Below are 19,845 nucleotides of genomic sequence, written 5' to 3' on the forward strand. Positions count from 1 at the left end.
GTGGTTCGTGACGTTCCTTTGAGATGAGTTATTGAAATAACTATCTCTTTTATTTTCAAATCCACGGCCTCGACCACGACCGCGATCATTTCTACGCCCACGTCCACGCCCACGTCCTCGTCCACGACCTCGACCAAAATCTTGTCTATATCTTTGATTTTGGTTTTCATTTTTACTTACAACATTTGCTTCAGGAAATGCCGTTGAACCAGTAGGTCTGGACTGATGATTTCTCATGAGCAATTCATTATTCTTTTCCGCCACGAGTAAACATGCGATGAGTTCTGAGTATCTTGAAAATCCACGCACTCTATATTGCTGTTGTAGAGTTATATTTGATGCGTGGAATGTGGAAAATGTCTTTTCAAGCATTTCCATCTCAGTAATATTATGCCCACAAAATTTCAGCTGTGAGACAATTCGATACATCGCAGAATTATAATCACTCACCTTTTTAAAATCTTGGAATCTTAAAGTATTCCATTCATCTCGTGCGGTCGGAAGTATAACTTCCCGTATATGCTCAAAACGTTCTTTTAACCCTTTCCACAAAATCATTGGGTCTTTTTCGGTCAAATATTCACATTTCAACCCCTTATCAAGATGTCTGCGTAAAAATATCATCGCTTTTGCTTTATCTTGTGAGGATGATATGTTATTTTCTTTGATAGTTTCGTTAAGACCCAATGACTCGAGATGCATTTCTACATCGAGGGTCCATGGCATATAATTCTTTCCGGTTATATCAAGTGCAATGAATTCGAGTTTCGCCAAGTTCGACATGGTGGTACTAGAAAATAACAATGCATTTTATTAGTTAATTTCCATAAATATGACAATACAAAATAATGGAAGAACGTAAATTACAAGTGCGTATACAAATAGAAAAAAAATATTTGTTGGAAAATCGCTGGTGAGTAAAAGACTCGTGAGCATGATGATCATAGTCGTTATGAAAAATATCCTTATAAATGTCATCATCTCCATCTTCGAAAAAACCGAGGATAAAATATTTTGAGAGAAAGAATGAATTTGGTGTGATTGAAAATGAGTTTGAGTGAACATATTTATAGGGCAAAAACTAGCCGTTTTGTTACCGTTTGTGACCGTTGGGGGTAAAGAAAAAATTGAGTATGTGTTGAATAAAAATTCGTGATAATCATGTAATGCATATAATGATAATCATAATTAAATAATTATGTATATCATATCACATTATTATAAGGTCAGTGTCGTAGACAGCCTTTTATATAATGTTGTGAAATTATACCAATATAGTTAGTATAAAGTCAGGTATAGTATATCATATCACATTATTATAAGATCGGTGTCGTAGACAACCTTTTATATAATAACATGAGATTATACAAATATGGTTAGTATATAAATACACAATAATATATATCATATCACGTTATTATAAGGTCAGTGTCATAGACAACCTTTTATATAATAACATGAAATTATATATTAATATAGTTAATATATATATACATAATAAATATATATCACGTTATTGTTTAAAAACCTTAGAGGCTTTTATACTTGTCGTATCCCTTACCGGGAGTGTGGGATGTCGTCTTAACATCCTCCCAGGATTTATAACAAGTTTTGAAAAAAAACTTATTTTTTCATAACATGATATTATATATTAATATATACACAATAAAAATATATAAACAGTAAAATAAAAATTCTTACTTGTTGAATATTTTTGACTTCTTCTTGTATTTTGGAGCGCCGGAAAATATAGAGAACCTTCGAGCGATCGTGCTGATAACGTGTTGTGAAAAAGTAAAAATTTACGGTAAAAAGTAAAAACTCAAAAACTCAAAATTTATCAAATTCTACACTTTATAAAATTTTTCTCTCTTCACAATTGTGTTTTTCTACACAAATGGAAAGACCTATTTATAGATCTCAATTGGAGATTAGTCAAAAATTAATACATCATTAATTACATCATCACACACTAATTTTCAATATTTTACAACTCAATTTTCAACTTTCAACCTTCAACATTCAACAATAAATAATAATATATATTTATATATATTTTCAACAATATATATATTGTATACATTTTTTATCCTCATCATCATCACCTTCACGTGAGAAAGGATTTCCGAATAAACTGTATATTCGCGATCACCACAGCGAGGGTTTCGTTTTGCCGTAAGTTTTATTCCGATCTCTTATACTTCTATTTTTTAATGTTGTTGGAATCAGATTTTTATTGTATTTACGTGTTATTGAGATAGTCGTAATAGTATATCTAAGACGGATCGAAAAAATACCAGCGTTTGAATTTGTTATTAATTTCTGAAGCTATTTCGAATTTGTCAATTCTGAGATTTCTGATTTGGACGTGTTCTTGATGATATTTTGATGATTTGATGAAGTTATGAGTTGTATTCGATAGATATGATGATGTTTGTTGATTTTCGGTTGTCCGTATATTAGCCGTTATGCCGCCGGTTTGAGAATGATTGAGTTTTGAAAGTTTGATTTGATTTAGAATCGAATTGAGTTTGAAAGATTGATATTGAGAATTATGCATCTCCTTACAGATTTGTTTGAGAGTTGTTGAACTCAGATTGTTCAAAATTCGAACCGATAGAGAGTTGATCGTGATCGGTAATGAGTTTTACTTTGATCGTTTGATTGTGATTGAATAGATTTTGATTGAAATCTTTGATATTGTAGTTTGTCCCGAGTTGGGGCCTTGAATCGAGAATAAGGTATAAGCTGATATCGAATTGAAAAGGGATGAATACTCGAAATAGATTTGAATCTCGAGTTTCATGAAATCACATACTTGCATGATTATTTGATATAATTGATTGAATATATGCTCTTATATGATTTTAGTTTATTTATTTTCGATTCATAATTGCATTCATATTGAGCCTATATCTTTGATTTGAAAAGTTTGAGTCGCCTGGTTTTGAATTAGACGTCTTGGGAGTTATGATTGAGTGACCTAGGATTTCGAGTCACACCTAGCGTCTGAATACTCTTTGTAGTTGCACCAAAGTCTAAAGGATTGAGATACGTAACATCACCTCGATCGGGAGGGTCGGTGAGTTGTTGCTAGATCTTGACCTCGGGATCCCAATCGAATAACCGAGATTTCTTTTGATTATCCGATTTGATAATCCCGATTTTTAATACATGCATTTCATTTTAATTATCGTCGAAGAATATTTATGTTATATCATGATTTTGATATACTAATTGATATTGCATGTTTATGTCGTTTTTATTGGAATTTATTCTCACCGGAGTTATCCGACTGTTGCTTTGCTTTGTATGTGTGCATGGTAACAGGTGGGCAGGAGCTAGTCAGAGTCAACATGGTTAGCTCGGGTTTGAGTGATAAACGTGGGGCATCGATTTAGAAGTCAAATAGCATTTCGAACTCGTTTTGTATTAGAAGTCAAGTTGATGAACTTGTTTTGCTTCATGTCGAACTTTGATAATTAGTGAGAATGTTGTATTTTATATCTTGTTTTGATGTATGTTGAACTCATTTTAATGTAGTTTTGATCGGGGTATCGAGTTGGAATTGTTCCAGGTTTTAGATTAAATTTCGACTTGAGCCGCGTTGATTTGATCGAGGGGAGGGCGGTGTGCAGGGCGCACCCGCGCCCAAACCACCTGAGAGGGTGGTGTCTACAGGGCGCGGGTGCGCCGCCCTGTGGTTAAATTTTTTTTTGAATTATCTTGGCTTATTGTTGCTTATCGAATGAATTATTGTCGATTAGATTATGAGAACCGAGGTCCTCACAATCTTAATCGATAAAACCAAATCAAATCGTACTGTTATATTTTTCCTCCAAAAATTAAATTGTGGTTTCAAAAAGTTTCTCGAACCGCACCGCATACAATGGTGTGGCGGCAATTTGTTGGAGAAAGTTGTTCGATGGTTATATTTCAGAACGTAACATTTTGCTACACTTAATGTAATATTTTCTGATACACGAATATTTGATAATATATAGAGGTTTGTTTTCTCTAGTGACTGATCGTGTCGTAAGAACATGTACAAGGGTGTTACGAAGTTGGTGTGATCATGAAGTTGAAAACCTGATTGCATAATGATATCAGCGTTGATAGCTATATTGTATATTCTTACAGTGGTTAGATAAAGTTGACATGATGTTAAATTATTAATTTTTATTTTATTTAATAATTTTACAATTAATTAAATCACATAATTAAAATTTAAAAAATTAGACGTAACCTTAAAACATAATATAACTAAATTAAAAAACATGCATAATTAAAAAAATTACACATAAATAAAAATGACACATGTAAAAAAAATTGACATAATTAAAAATGAGATGTTTGTAATTTTTTGTATAATTAAAAACATTTACATTTTTTTTTCAATTTTTATAATATTTCATTAAAAATTTTAAATTATTTGTAATTTTAATAATATTTACAGCCATTCATAGATTTTTTTTTAAAAAATTGTAAAAATATATATAAAGAGTTGGTGTACCTCACTGCTTAAATAGTTCCTCTCCGCGGAGCCCACCAACATCGGCGCACACATCTTTGGAAGGGGCGAGGATGATACCCAACTTATGTCGCTATATGTGCTCTAAGAGCATGTTCAACAATGTGATCAAGTTATTGAGATAAAGTTGATAACTTGATCGCATGATTATGTCAGTGTTGATAAATTCATTGTACGTTTCTGTAATATTGTGGTGATAAAATTTTTAAAATTTTTTTAAAAAATAATATTAGTGGATTTCACTTGCTGAAGGCCTCTACGCGAGATCCACCACTTCTTCGCATGCGGATAACCCTCGCTCCTTGGAGGGACGAGTGAGGAAATGGGCCGAGAATAACCCTGGCTCCTTGCACGCGGATAATCCTCACTCAACTCCCTCGACGTTTGTATATGCTCTAAGGTATTCTACGTATGTACATCGGCAACCCAAGTCGGGCATATATACGATGAATTTGAAATCATCCATTTTAAATCTGTGAACCAAATGGCATCTTATAAAATTTCATCTAATTTATATGGAAAAAGGCTTCATTTGAACATTAATTAAAATTCGCTGTATATATATTGATATACCTCAATAAAGTGATCTCCTTGAATGAGATGAAGAAACTCCTCCAAATAAAATATGAACTGCTGCTGACCTGAAACCACTAACAAGAGTGTTAAGGGGGGCCGGAAGGTATTCCGGCGTATCCCCTTCAACGCTCAAGTCAGATGCTAGGATAGCGAAATATAGAGAGTGGTGTGTGCACTCGAGTGAAAATTAGCCCCCAAATAATGAAAATGAACCTGGTATTTATAGGAGAGAGCTCCGGGTTTATCGTTTGCCTTCCTTATCAGGAACCCGAGAATCCCGGGATTACAATCCCGGATATCTAGGCTGAGATCTCGCTTGAATCTGGTCTCAATAAAGGAAAGAGAGAAATGAATCATTACTGAGCCCCTGAACTCACCCTTAACACTAATCCTAACACCTTATCTAGCTCGTCCAGGTGGACAAACCAATCTACGAAGCTAATTCCCCATTGATACCAGGGCCGAGCTGAGCTCCCTAACACCTGAGATGAGCTCCTGACCCGAGCCGGGAATTATGGCGAGGGAGCCTCGCCGAGCTCCGAGCTCCCGAGCTGAACTCCCGACCCACTTCTAGTTGATTAGGGATATTCTCTTTATCTTAGGGTTATCTTAGGGTCATCGATAAGCTGAGGTGACTCCCTCCTCCCGGTATCACAAGTCCCCCCCCCCCCCCCCCTAAAAGTCGAATTGAGGTCAAAGACTCAAAATTCGTTTTTGTTCTGAGATGACCCTAAGCCAAGGCCGAGCTGAGGTGCCCTGCTGAGCCCAGCTGTCATTCTGACAAGCACTAACGGTAACTTTTCGAATTCCCCTTGATCTGAGCCAACCATTGTCCTAAAATCAACGGTCTGAATTGGTCCGAACTTTCTATAAATAAGCCTCACTGTAAAAATTTCATTTTCACTTTCTCCGCCTCTTGCTTCGGTGAATTCTCTCTCGAATTCCTTTTTTCCGAGCTCTTTTGCTTTCCTTCCTTTCCTAAAATTTCCGAGCTTCCTAAGTAAGTAAACAATTCTCATGGCTACTTCTTCCCGAGCTCACTCTGGGAGCTCAGACGAAGTATTCCGTGAGGTGGATCAATTTGATTTCCTCGCCCTTACTGCAGGAGAGCCTACAGGCCAGGACCCTGCTTACCCCTCTACCTCAGTACAGGGTGATGACTCGGGCAATGACCCTGATGTCCCTGTGGTGCCGTGGTTTGAGCTATATCCCTCCGAGCTAGAAGCCTCGGACGAGGATAAAATAAGAGCTCTATCCCATGCCCCCAAGGAATATGAGTTCATTATTCCTCACCTCGATGACCGAGCTAACAATCCCCCCGAGGGATATTATACTTTTTATGTAGACCAATTAGAAGCTGGTCTTAGGTTTCCTCTATCCCTCATCTTCAAGCAGCTCAGTCGTTACTATGAACTTCACTTAGGGCAGTTCACCCCTAACTCCTTTCGAACTTTGTGCAGCTTTATAGTCCTCTTTAGAACACTAGGTTTTGAAGTAACTATGTAACTTTTTTCTCCTCAAACGTTCTGAGGAGGGCCCTTTTTATTTTTCCTGCCGTCCCAATTGCAAGTTTTTCAAGGGCTCTCCTAGTTCAAATAAGAACTGGAAGAATAATTTCTTTTTTGTCCTTCCCTCCGAGGACTGGGATATATGCTCAGTTTGGAGGGAAACTCTCCCCCTCCTGCCTGTTCCTGCTCCGAACTTTCGACAGGGGGAGCTGTTTACGGGAGCCCTAAGGGCTATAGGGGGAAGGTGCTTCGATATTTCTGCCCTTTTGGCAGAAGATCTGCTTTGTCACCATGGGCTCAGCTCGGCCGATGTCTTGGTCCGAGGAAACTTAGGTATGGCCCTTCCCTGCCCTTGCCCCTCCCCCCCCCTTTTTTTTTTTTTTTTTACTGACCTCCTTTCCCTTTACTCAGAAAAAAGAGTCATGAACGCTTCCATAAAGAGGATGCTAGAGAAGAAGAAGACATCCGCTCAGCCAGGGAGCAAGGCTGAAGCTACCTCGGGCAAATCCAAAGCTACTTCCCCCCGTGCTGCTGCTGCCTCCGAGCCATCCTCTGCCCCTTCCAAAGGCTCTAAGAGGCATGCTGTATCCAGCCCCCACCCCGAGGTGGTAGAACTAGATTCGGGAAAATCTACCATTCCCGAGGTAGTGCCTCTTCGGCAGTTCAGGTCGGAAAAGCCTCAAACCCCGGTGGTCCGATGCTGCTCCAATTTCTTTGACATGTACCATGATGAGCTTCGGATAGTGGGGGTAGGTCCTACCCCAACAACAGGCTCAGTCCTTCGGGACATGATCTCTCAAGCCGATGCTGATTTTGTGAAGAACCTTGGCTGGGCTGATCTCCTACAGCGCTCCAACACCGCTTCCGCTGAGGTACTTTATACTCTACTTACTTTATTCTCAGCACTTACTACTCAGCTTAAAACAATCTTTCTTATGCCAGGCTGCCGTTCTGAACGCCGAGGTGTCCCTCCGAGCTTCCATTGCTCGGAAGCAACTCATCAAGGACACCAGGAGCTTTGATGCTCATACGGCTGAGCTGAACCAAGAGTTTGAGGCTCTAAAGCTGGCTCATAACAAGGAGGTGGCCAATCTCCGAGCTCAAATGGAGGAGATGCGAATGGGCTTTCAAGCTGACCGGCTGAAGCAACTGAACGACTTCCGAGTCTCCGAGGTGCAGAAGGAAGCCCTGCAGGGTGAACTTAAGGGTTCCCAGGATCAGCTTTCTCAAGCCCTCCAAGAGCTAGAGCTGTCCCGAACCGAGCTGACCAAGGAAGCTGAAGGCTTCAAAGAAAGCTTCCTAAAGTCGGATGAGTTCATGGATGAGGTGGCTGTCCAAGCCTATGGCTACTTATCAAAAGGGTTCGAGGGTTGTACCCAGCAGTTCAGGGCAGCAGGCTACCCTCCTGAAGGGGTTCCTGTGGATTTTCTGGATTTGGATGGATTTTCCCTCTCCCTTACCTCAGGAGAGGCAACTAAGGAAGGTGAGGCCGAGGCTGAGGGAGGTGAGGGTGAAGGGGAGAATGAACATTAATTGAATTTTGTAAAATGTACATAACCCTTTTTTTTTATTTATTATGCAAGCTCAGTTCGGTTATTATTCTTTTATGTTATCACGACTTAAGTTTCGATTACTGATACCCTAAAATGAGCTTAGCTCAATTTTAGGTAACCCAACTGATCTCCTGGAAGGGAGGTAAAATTAACACTTAAAAATAAACCAACTCCCAAAGGTATTAAGCTGACCTGAGCTCCCTTAGGGGAGCAAAATACATACTTAAAAATAAACTAACACCCGAAGGTATTGAGCTGAGCTGAGCTCCCTTAAGGAGCAAAATAAATACTTTAAAAATAAACTAACACCCGAAGGTATTGAGCTGAGTTGAGCTCCCTGAGGGGAGCAAAATAAATACTTTAAAATAAACCAACACGCGAAGGTATTGAGCTGAGCTGAGCTCCCTTAAGGGAGCAAAATACATACTTAAAAATAAACTAACACCCGAAGGTATTGAGCTGAGCTGAGCTCCCTGAGGGGAGCAAAATAAATACTTTAAAATAAATCAACACCCGAAGATATTGAGCTGAGCTGAGCTCCCTGAGGGGAGCAAAATAAATACTTTAAAATAAACCAACACCCGAAGGTATTGAGTTGAGCTGAGCTCCCTTAGGGGATCAAAATACAAACTTAAAAATAAACTAACACCCGAAGGTATTGAGCTGAGCTCCTTGAGGAGAGCAAAATAAATACTTTAAAATAAACCAACACCCGAAGGTATTGAGCTGAGCTCCCTGAGGGGAGCAAAATAAATACTTTAAAATAAACCAATACCCGAAGGTATTGAGCTGAGCTGAGCTCCCTTAGGGGAGCAAAATAAATACTTTAAAATAAACCAATACCCGAAGGTATTGAGCTGAGCTGAGCTCCCTTAGGGGAGCAAAATACATACTTAAAAATAAACTAACACCCGAAGGTATTGAGCTAAGCTGAGCTCCCTTAAGGAGCAAAATAAATACTTTAAAAATAAACTAACACCCGAAGGTATTGAGCTGAGCTGAGCTCCCTTAGGGGAGCAAAATAAATACTTTAAAATAAACCAATACCCGAAGGTATTGAGCTGAGCTGAGCTCCCTTAGGGGAGCAAAATACATACTTAAAAATAAACTAACACCCGAAGGTATTGAGCTAAGCTGAGCTCCCTTAAGGAGCAAAATAAATACTTTAAAAATAAACTAACACCCGAAGGTATTGAGCTGAGCTGAGCTCCCTGAGGGGAGCAAAATAAATACTTTAAAATAAACCAACACCCGAAGGTATTGAGCTGAGCTCCCTGAGGGGAGCAAAATAAATACTTTAAAATAAACCAATACCCGAAGGTATTGAGCTGAGCTCCCTTAGGGGAGCAAAATACATACTTAAAAATAAACTAACACCCGAAGGTATTGAGCTGAGCTGAGCTCCCTGAGGGGAGCAAATAAATACTTTAAAATAAACCAACACCCGAAGGTATTGAGCTGAGCTGAGCTCCCTTAGGGGAGCAAAATACATACTTAAAAATAAACTAACACCCGAAGGTATTGAGCTAAGCTCCCTGAGAGGAGCAAAATAAACCTCAAAAATAATACCCGTCCGACATATGAACTGCCAGCGCCGAGCTAAGCTGTCGTCGCCGACCTGGCCTGACATATGTTCCTAGATGGGATGAATTGGTTCCCGACCTGACCTAGATGATGTTACCCGGGAGCTTGAATAGCTCCCGTCCTGACCTCACTGATGTTACTCGAGAGCTTGAATAGACTCCCAACCTGACCTGTTTTGCTCCCAGTACTGAATGTGCTCAAGTTAAAATGTGACTAAAGTCAGGGGCCTTAGAGGCGTGACTAAGGTAATGAGCTGAACCAAAGTCAGGGAGCCTTAGAGGCGTGACTAAGGTGATGAGCTGAACCAAAGTCAGGGGCCTTAGAGGCGTGACTAAGGTGATGAGCTGAACCAAAGTCAGGGGCCTAAGAGGCGTGACTAAGGTGATGAGCTGAACCAAATTCAGGGGCCTAAGAGGCGTGACTAAGGTGATGAGCTGAACCAAAGTCAGAGGCCTTAGAGGCGTGACTAAGGTGATGAGCTGGACCAAAGTCAGTGGCCTAAGAGGCGTGACTAAGGTGATGAGCTGAACCAAAGTCAGAGACCTAAGAGGCGTGACTAAGGTGATGAGCTGAACCAAAGTCAGGGGCCTAAGAGGCGTGACTAAGGTGATGAGCTAAACCAAAGTCAGGGGCCTAAGAGGCGTGACTAAGGTGATGAGCTGAGGCACGCTTATATCAACATTTCTGAAAAAATAACTGCTTATAGATAAACGTATAAGATAGCTTGCATGGATTACAACTTAAAGGAAAATTGAACTTGCAACATTTTAAGAATAATATTTGCGTAAATTGTAAGCGCTCCAAGGTCTCTTCAGCATCTTCCCCTTTGAATCTTCCAATTAGTAAGCATCCGAGCTGAGCCTCATCACCACCTTGTACGGTCCCTCCCACTTAGGTTCGAGCTTCCCTACAGCCACCTCCTGAACTTTTCTCAGCACCAAATCTCCTACCTGAAAGTCCTTCCTGCGCACCCGACGATTATAGGACCGAGCTATCCTGTTTTTGTACGCTTCCATTCTGATGACAGCAGCTTCTCTCTTTTCATCCAAGAAGTCTAAGTCTTCCATTCTCTTTTCTCCATTCTTCTCATCATAGAAAATGATCCGAGCTGACTCCTCCCCTATCTCTGCTGGTAAAACTGCCTCATTTCCATATACCAGACTAAATGGAGTCTCCCCTGTCCCAATCCTAGGCGTGGTACGATATGACCATAACACACTAGGGAGTTCTTCCACCCAATTTCCTTGGGCTTTTCCTAATCGGGTCTTCAAGCTTTGCACCAAAGACCTGTTAGTGACCTCCACCTGGCCATTGCTTTGAGGATAATGGACAGAAGTGAAGTGTTGTTGAATTTTTATCTCTTTGCACCAAGCTTGCACCCGGGCTCCCTGAAACTGTCTCCCATTGTCGGAGATAAGCTTCCGTGGTACTCCAAACCTACACACAATATTCTTCCACAGAAATTTCAAAACTTCTCCTTCAGTAATTCGAGCCAAGGCCTCCGCCTCCACCCACTTAGAGAAGTAATCAATAGCGACCAACAAGAATTTCTTCTGAGCTGGGGCTGGGGGGAAAGGACCCACAATATCCATTCCCCATTGATCAAAAGGACAGGCTGCCACGATCCCTTTCATTAGCGCTGTTGGCTGATGCTGAAGTATGCTATGTCGCTGACAACTGTCACAAGAAGTTACCAAAGCTATGGCACTTTTCAATATAGTAGGCCAAAAATATCCCGCTAAGAGAACCTTACGGGCCAGAGAATAAGACCCCAAGTGATTGCCACAACACCCCTCGTGTATCTCCTTTAGGACATAATGAGCTTCCTTAGGGCCTAAACACTTGAGAAAAGGTCCGGAAAATGACCTTTTATAAAGAACTCCCTCCACCATCACAAAGCGGAGACTCCTCTGTTTCAACCGATATGCCTTCTTTGGATCCTTTGGTAATTCGCCCTTCTCCATGTATTCCAAGAGCTATTTTCTCCAGTCACTCTCTTCCTGAGCTAATGGTGCGAGCTCAGTAGAAGGTGTTAATTCCACCTGCACGACTACCTCTCTGTTTTTCCAGTTATGAAGTGAGCTAGTCATCTTGGCAAGATAATCTGCTTTTTCATTGCTCTCCCTCGGAATTTGTTCAAAAATTACCTCATCAAAAAGACCCCGAGCTTCCTATATGGCCCTTATGTATTCCTTCAACTTCTCATTTTTAACTTCATACGTTCCATTTACCTGCTGAGCTACTAACTGTGAATCAGAGTATAGATGCACCCGAGCTGCCCCAGATTGCTTAGCTGCTCGGAGGCCGATTAACACAACCTCATACTCTGCCTCGTTATTAGAAGCTCGAAAATCCAACTTAACTGCCAATTTGATCTCATCTCCTTGAGGGGAGATCAAAAACACCCCCACTCCACATCCTTCATTACTATAAGAGCCATCAACATATACTTTCCACAAACCCTTTGTTTCCATATGTCTCGTTTCGGCCAGGAAATCAGCCAATGTCTGGGCCTTGATGGCTGATCTTGGCTCATACTGGATGTCATACTCACTGAGCTCTGTAGTCCATTTCACCAATCTTCCCGAAATATCAACTCGAGTCAATATCCTCCCAATGGGGGCTATTGGTCATCACCACAATAGGATGTGATAGAAAGTAAGGTCTGAGCTTTCTTGCTGTCATAACCAAGGCCAACGCTAGCTTTTCCACCTCCGAATATCGGAGTTCTGCACCCTTGAGGGCATGTGAGAAAAAATAGATAGGGTGTTGAGCTGATCCTTCCTACCTAATAAGTACAGAGCTGACTGCCCCTTCCAAAGCTGATAAGTAGATGTACAATGGTTCACCAGGAATTGCCTTAGCCAACACAAGGAGTTCAGCTAAATAGCTTTTTAGGTCATCAAATGCCTTCCCGCATTCATCATCCCATTCAAATTTCTTGGTTTTGCAAAGCACCTTGAAGAAAGGTAAGCTTCTATGGGCTGATCTTGATATAAATCGAGACAAGGCTGCAATCCTTCCTGCCAACCTTTGAACTTCTTGCAAGTTACGGGGAGCAAACATGGATCGAATAGCCTGCACCTTCTCAGGATTGGCCTCTATGCCCCTCTCAGTAACCATATACCCCAAAAACTTACCTCCCCTGACTCCGAATACACACTTCTCCGGATTAAGCTTCACCCGATAAGCCCTCAAAGTCGAGAAAGTCTCCTCAAGGTCGGCCAGCAACCACACATCATCCTGAGACTTTATCAAAATATCATCTACATAAACTTTCACATTTCTGCCAATTTGGGAGGCAAACACTCTGTCCATGAGTCTTTGATAAGTGGCCCCTGCATTCTTCAAACCAAAAGGCATCACTCTATAACAAAAAGTTCCATGAGAGGTGGTGAAACTTACTTTGTCCTGATCTTCCTCCACCAGAGGAATTTGATGATACCCTTGATATGCATCCATGAAGCATAAGTACTGATGACCTGCCGTAGAGTCAACCAATTGGTCAATTCGAGGCAGTGGATAGCAATCCTTTGGGCACGCCTTATTTAAGTTCCTGAAATCAACACACATTCTCCACTTGCCTGAACTCTTAGGGACAAGGACCACATTGGATAACCAGGTAGGGAATTGCACTTTCCTAATGTGTCCTGCCTTAAGAAGTTCCTCTACCTCTTTTTTAATGACCTTATCCTTGTCTGGACCAAAGTGTCTCTTCTTCTGTTTTATCGGTCTTACTCCCGCAAGAATATTTAGTCGTGAACCATAATTTCTGCACTGACCCCTGTGAGCTCCGATACAGACCAAGCAAAAACATCTTTGTTCTTATTTAAGCAACCAACCAAGCTTTGCTTCACTGATGGGCTCAGATCAACAGCTAATTTGACAATCTGAGCTCCCGGAATTAACTCCACCTTCTCATGGCCTTCCTCGGACATCAGAAACACCTTCTGTCCGTGCACCTTTGATGTTCGACCTATTGAAACCATTCCTACCTCCATCCTCTTCTTCTTTGAATCAATCCTTACCTCATTCACATAGCACAACCAAGCTGCTTTCTGATCACCCCGAACAACCCCCACTTTTCTTCCACTTGGGAACTTCAACTTCTGATGATAGGTAGATGCCACAGCTCGGAAATCACTCAGGGCAGGGCGCCCCAATATTCCATTGAAAGAGGATGGTGCCTCCACCACGGTGAAGCAAGCCATTTTTGTTACTCTCTGCTCTCCATTTCCAAGAGATAATGGGAGCACTATCTGTCCCAATGGTTGCAAAGCATGACCCGTGAACCCATACAACTTCGTGGTGATTAGGTCCAATTCAAATCCTTCCAATTTCATTTGGTCAAGGGTTTCTTTGAAGATAATGTTCACTGAGCTCCCAGTATCCACAAAAATGCGAGCCATCATAATTGGCTATGATCAAGGTGACCAATAAGGGGTCATTATGAGGTATCACCACATCCTTTAAATCTTCTCTTCCAAAACTGATGCTCGGATCAGTAGGACAGTTGAGCTGAGAGTTTACCTCAAAATTTTCCAACCTATGCCCGTGAGCCTTGCGAGCCCTTCCTGAATCTCCATCTGTACTACCTCCTGAGATCATATTGATCATGCCCCTAAGAGGGTGATTTGCAATTTGTTGAACCCTTTCTCCCTGACCATTCTGAGGAGCTCTTCCGTGATGATCACCTTGATTCCCTCCAACGTCATTCCTCTGATTCCTCCATTGTGGAGCTCGGCCTTGGCGAGGCGGATTTGCCCTTCGAGTCAGCTCAGCTCTGATTCGAGGGTCATCATACATAATCCTCTGAACCTCCTCACCTAGCCTCTGACAATCATTGGTGATATGACCATACTCCTGATGAAAATCGCAAAACTTGTCCGACGGCGTCAACCGCGGGCCTTTCTCAGTGTTACGAGGCCTCACAAGTGCTCACCTATCCTCACATACTTGCATTGCCTTCTCCAGGCTTACTGAGAGTGGGACGTAGGGATAGGGTCCCTTAACCCTGTTCATCTCTTCTGCAACCCTCTTCCTTCCTCCTTCTGTCTTCCCCTCTGCCTTCGCTCCCAACTTGGTATTTGGCTTACTCCTCGACGTTCCTTCCTGCCTCCTTTGCCTCTGTGCATCCTCCAAATTTATGTACTTCTCAGCTCGGCTAAGGAGCTCATCATAAGTCAGAGGAGGCTTCTTAACCAGGGATTTGAAAAACTCTCCTCCCCTCAACCCTTGAGTGAAAGAGTTAACCAAGGTGTCAGCAGTGGCAGCAGGTACTTCTAGAGCTGCTGTGTTGAAGCGCTGAACATACTCCCGCAATGGTTCCACCTCAGATTGCTTCAGATTGAACAAACTGAGGGAAGTCTTCAGATATTTCTTGCTACTCGCATATTGGTGTAGAAAAGCTGAACTGAAGTCATTAAAACTCCGAATACTGCCAGGTTGTAGGAGGTTGAACCATTGTTGAGCTGACCTCACCAGAGTAGTGAGGAAAACCCTACACTTGATTGCATCCGAATATCTATGTAACAAAGCTGCGTTTTCAAATCTTCCCAAGTGCTCCTCCGGATCTGAGCTCCCATCATACTCCCTTAAAGTGGGCTGCATAAAATTGGCAGGGAGTTCCTCATATAGAATAGCCCAATCAAAAGGGCTTTCCCTCTGTATGGGCCCTGGCCGACCTCCGACTTGCCGACCCAGTCTCTTGATCTCTTCCCACACCGCATCCATTGGATTTGGCTGACCTTCGGGTGGAGGAGGAGGTGGTGGTGGATTCTGATTCATGGCCGCTTGCACCGTTTGAGTGATGAACTGGATAAGCTGATCTTCCGTCATGTCCGCCACATTTCCTCTTCCCCTTGCTCTTCCTCTTCCTGCCATATCTACGTCTTAGCTTGAATTTCCCACAGACGGCGCCAATTGATATACCTCAATAAAGTGATCTCCTTGGATGAGCTGAAAAAACTCCTCCAAATAAAAGATGAACTGCTGCTGACCTGAAACCACTAACAAGAGTGTTAAGGGGGGCCGGAAGGTATTTCGGCGTATCTCCTCCGACGCTCAAGTCAGATGCTAGGATAGCGAAATATAGAGAGTGGTGTGTGCACTCGAGTGAAAATTAGCCCCCAAATAATGAAAATGAACCTGGTATTTATAGGAGAGAGCTCCGGGTTTATCGCTTGCCTTCCTTATCAGGAACCCGAGAATCCCGGGATTACAATTCCGGATATCTAGGCTGAGATCTCGCTTGAATCTGGTCTGAATAAAGGAAAGAGAGAAATGAATCATTACTGAGCCCCTGAACTCACCCTTAACACTGATCCTAACACCTTATCTAGCTCGTCCAGGTGGACAAACCAATCTACGAAGCTAATTCCCCATTGATACCAGGGCCGAGCTGAGCTCCCTAATACCTGAGATGAGCTCCCGACCCGAGCCGGGAATTATGGCGAGGGAGCCTCGCCGAGCTCCGAGCTCCCGACCCGAGCTGGGAATTATGGCGAGGGAGCCTCGCCGAGCTCCGAGCTCCCGAGCTGAGCTCTCGCCGAGCTCCGAGCTCCCAAGCTGAGCTCCCGACCTGAGCTGGGATTTATAGCGAGGGAGCCTCGCCGAGCTCCGAGCTCCCGAGCTGAACTCCCGACCCACTTCTAGTTGATTAGGGATATTCTCTTTATTTTAGGGTTATCTTAGGGTCATCGATAAGTTGAGGTGACCCCCTCCTCCGGGTATCATATATATATATTTTTTGCCTAAATATATGGGGAAATTTGATTTCTTTTTCTTTTGTTTTAAAGGAAATTATAGGCAATTTGCGTGGCCTTGGTGATAGCAGAAATCGCAGTCAAATAGTCAATCAAACGTTGACGCACCGGCCATATTGTTTTGGCTTTAATTTCGAGCGGCAGAGAGAGACAGCTTCATGCATTCGTCCAATATTAAATTAAAAAATCATTAAATTTCGGACATTATAAATTGGGACACATATGGTCTCGCGCTGGCTCAAAGATGTAAGACGCGAATAAGAGCTAGCGTAAAATCGAGAATATGTAGAAAATTTTAAGTTTTTAAATGGAATTTATTATATTTAAATTTGATTCAATTTGAAACCAATAAATTTAATATTTTTTTTGCGAATTTAATTCAAAATATTTGAACATATATATGTGCGAGTTACTCGATACTATAGCTTCAAAATATATTTATTTAATATATAATTATATTTCTATTAATATATTAAAGTTGAGGGGTTCATATGTTGATATGATCAAATTTTTTTTTTGACTCTTTAAATGCTATTTAATTGTTAATATGGTTTTTTTGTCCTCTAATAACTACAAATTTACAAAAATGTCACATTTATAAATTTAATTTATTTATTTACAGAAACGTCGCTTTTCAAAATTGTCCTCTAATTTTTTTTTAAATTTCTCGTTACAAAAAAATAGATTATGTAGCGTATATATACCCGAATACTAATTAATATTAATAAAATATTAATGGATTATGTAGCATAAACCCGAATACTAATTAATATTAATAAAATATTAAAGTTTGTGAACTATCAACAACGTAATTAAAGTCGAGTTCAATTCATAAAAAAATTCGAATATATCCGAGTACCGGCCAAGGCCGGTAATCTTGACTAATGAGCAATAATGACAAATATGAAACTCCGAACTATATATCCAAGAATTAAGGAATTTATAATTATTGATATTTGCCGATCATTTATTTTTTTTACTATCGGATATTAACAGTCCACTTATTCACAATCACATGTCGAACATATAGAGATAACTGATCATTGTTTTTAACTGCGTTTTGAGAAGAAATCGAACGCTTGATCCATCCATCGAGACCTTATTCTGTTTTTTAATCAAATTTATATGAAATTTAAATCACAACTTCCGATAGTATAAATCCCCATTTTCTACATATTCATAACGTGTTTTGTGTTTAATTTGAGCAGCTCGCTTCCGAGCCATGATTTTCTTCTTCGTTTTATTTTGTTTTTCTCCTTTTATCTTCTACTCTTGAAAATTTGACGTTTTCAAATTTTCTTTGCACCCCTGGATGGAGGTAATGTAATGTGGGGGTCACTTGAAGCCCACGCATTTTCAAAACTTGGAACTAATTTTTTCATAATTTTTTATATTCTCATCTCGAAGAATATAATAAATTTAGTTTCTTACTCCTCTAGAAATATAATATAAATTTTTGCCCATAAGTTTATAATTTTCTTGATTAATTTGAGATATTTTTAATTTTTTTCCCTACCCCTGAAATTATAATTTTAGAAATTTAAAAATAATATCCTTATTCCATTCCAAATCTTACGAGTGTAACTTTACATGAATTACAATCGACCTCATGCATAAAAAAGAACAAACAGAAAATAAAATGAAAAACTAATGGTCCCTAAAGTATATATTGACATATTGATCTACATGACTACATCAATCAAATATGATTAAACAAGAGTTATCCATGTTAATTTTTAAAAATTTATAAATTTGGTTTGTTTCAATTAACTATTTTGGTTCTAAAATACCATTCGAGGCTCGAATAGTAGGTATGGAGATTTAATTCTTTCAACATCAGTATTTTATCTTCTAATAATTTAATATTTGAGATCTATGATATAAATAATAAAAATCCAACTTAACTATAATATAAATATACATAAATAAATAACAAAAAGTTACTAAATTATTTTTTAAGAACAAATATATTTTGTATCATTGATAACCTCCTATTGATGTTTCGTTTGGACATGTACTTATAAAATATTTTTATAAAAGTGTTTTTTTAAAATTTTTTTATAAAATCCTTTAAAAGTTGTTTTAAGAATTAATTAATATGTGTTTGGACAACTATTCTATAAATTATTTTAACATCACAAAAGTAATGTATGTTGCTTATCTTTGCTTTCCATAGTTCTATTCTAAAAACATTTAAAAAGATCTCTCACGTGTTCTTAAAAAACTATCCTTAGACAATACTTTTTAAAAAAATATTGTTCAAAAATATTTTATAAAATCTTGTCCAAACACATATATACTTTGTTAATGTTTTGTACTCACCTATCAATTTTTTTGATTTTTTCTATTATCAATTATTTTTATTTTAAGATATTTATTTTTTGAAATTTTTTTCCAACGTGCTGACACATTTACACACACAAAAAGACTAAAATTAGGAAAACTGAAAATTCAACAAGAGAAAAAACAACATATATAGATAAACATACGTAAACAAAAGTACGAATTTATCGTATAAAAAGATGGTTGAATTCAAAAAATACATATATTACTATACAAAATCCATATACTAACGTATAATATATTTTTATAGTACCGTATCCATTATTCACTCGTTGATATCTTCATGCTCCAGTCGTTTCATTTCGAGATGTGAGAAGAGTGTGTTGGTGTGTTAATTGTGTCCTACATCCAGGGGCGGATCTAGGAATTTTATCGAGGGGGGCAGCCGAACAAAACTAAAGATCACAAATATATATATATTATCATAACATAACAACAGTTAAATATAGTACTGAAATTTAAATAATATTATTAGATTTCAAATTTAACTTACAATTTACCGTTTATGACATGAATTTTTTTTGAAAATAATTGATAATAATAACTTAATTCGACAAACTACATAATATATATTTTTCAGTATAAGTAATTAATATTCGTAATAATTTTTACAGAAAAAAATTCTTTTCACTGCAGTTGTTGCGACTGATAAAATCAGAGTCAAACTCAGAAACTTATAATCTAACGATTCTTGCTTCAACAATTTGTTTTTAGGTTTAAAAACCTTAAAACCCGGTTGTGTATAGTTTAAAAACTTAGTGTCTGGACTTCAATTTTTCAAAAGACTATGAGCCACAAATTTTCGTGTCACTTTGTTTACATTTATAACAATGAAGCTTAACTTAATTTTTTAGTCTCGTATTTTCGTGTTTGGTTCCTAATTTATGTTTATAATTATAATTTTATTTTAAATTTAAGAATATTATAAGAATTTTATAAAAAAAAAATTAAGGGATATCCTGGAAGCTTAATATATAGACTTGAGC

At 39.3% G+C, this 19,845-nt stretch overlaps 1 protein-coding gene across 1 annotated transcript; it reads right to left on the reverse strand.

The window, feature by feature from the left end:
• Nucleotides 1–13,504: 13,504 nt before the first annotated feature.
• On the reverse strand, nucleotides 13,505–15,635 carry LOC140874276 (uncharacterized). Its single transcript, XM_073277551.1, has 3 exons — nucleotides 14,709–15,635; nucleotides 14,283–14,585; nucleotides 13,505–14,170 (listed from the first exon to the last, which is right to left on the reverse strand). The coding sequence occupies exons 1-3, from the start codon at nucleotides 15,633–15,635 to the stop codon at nucleotides 13,505–13,507; spliced, it is 1,896 nt and encodes a 631-aa protein (XP_073133652.1).
• Nucleotides 15,636–19,845: the final 4,210 nt, after the last annotated feature.

This window comes from Henckelia pumila, chromosome 1 (genome assembly GCF_033568475.1).
Source record: "Henckelia pumila isolate YLH828 chromosome 1, ASM3356847v2, whole genome shotgun sequence".
NCBI classification, from domain to species: Eukaryota; Viridiplantae; Streptophyta; class Magnoliopsida; order Lamiales; family Gesneriaceae; genus Henckelia; species Henckelia pumila.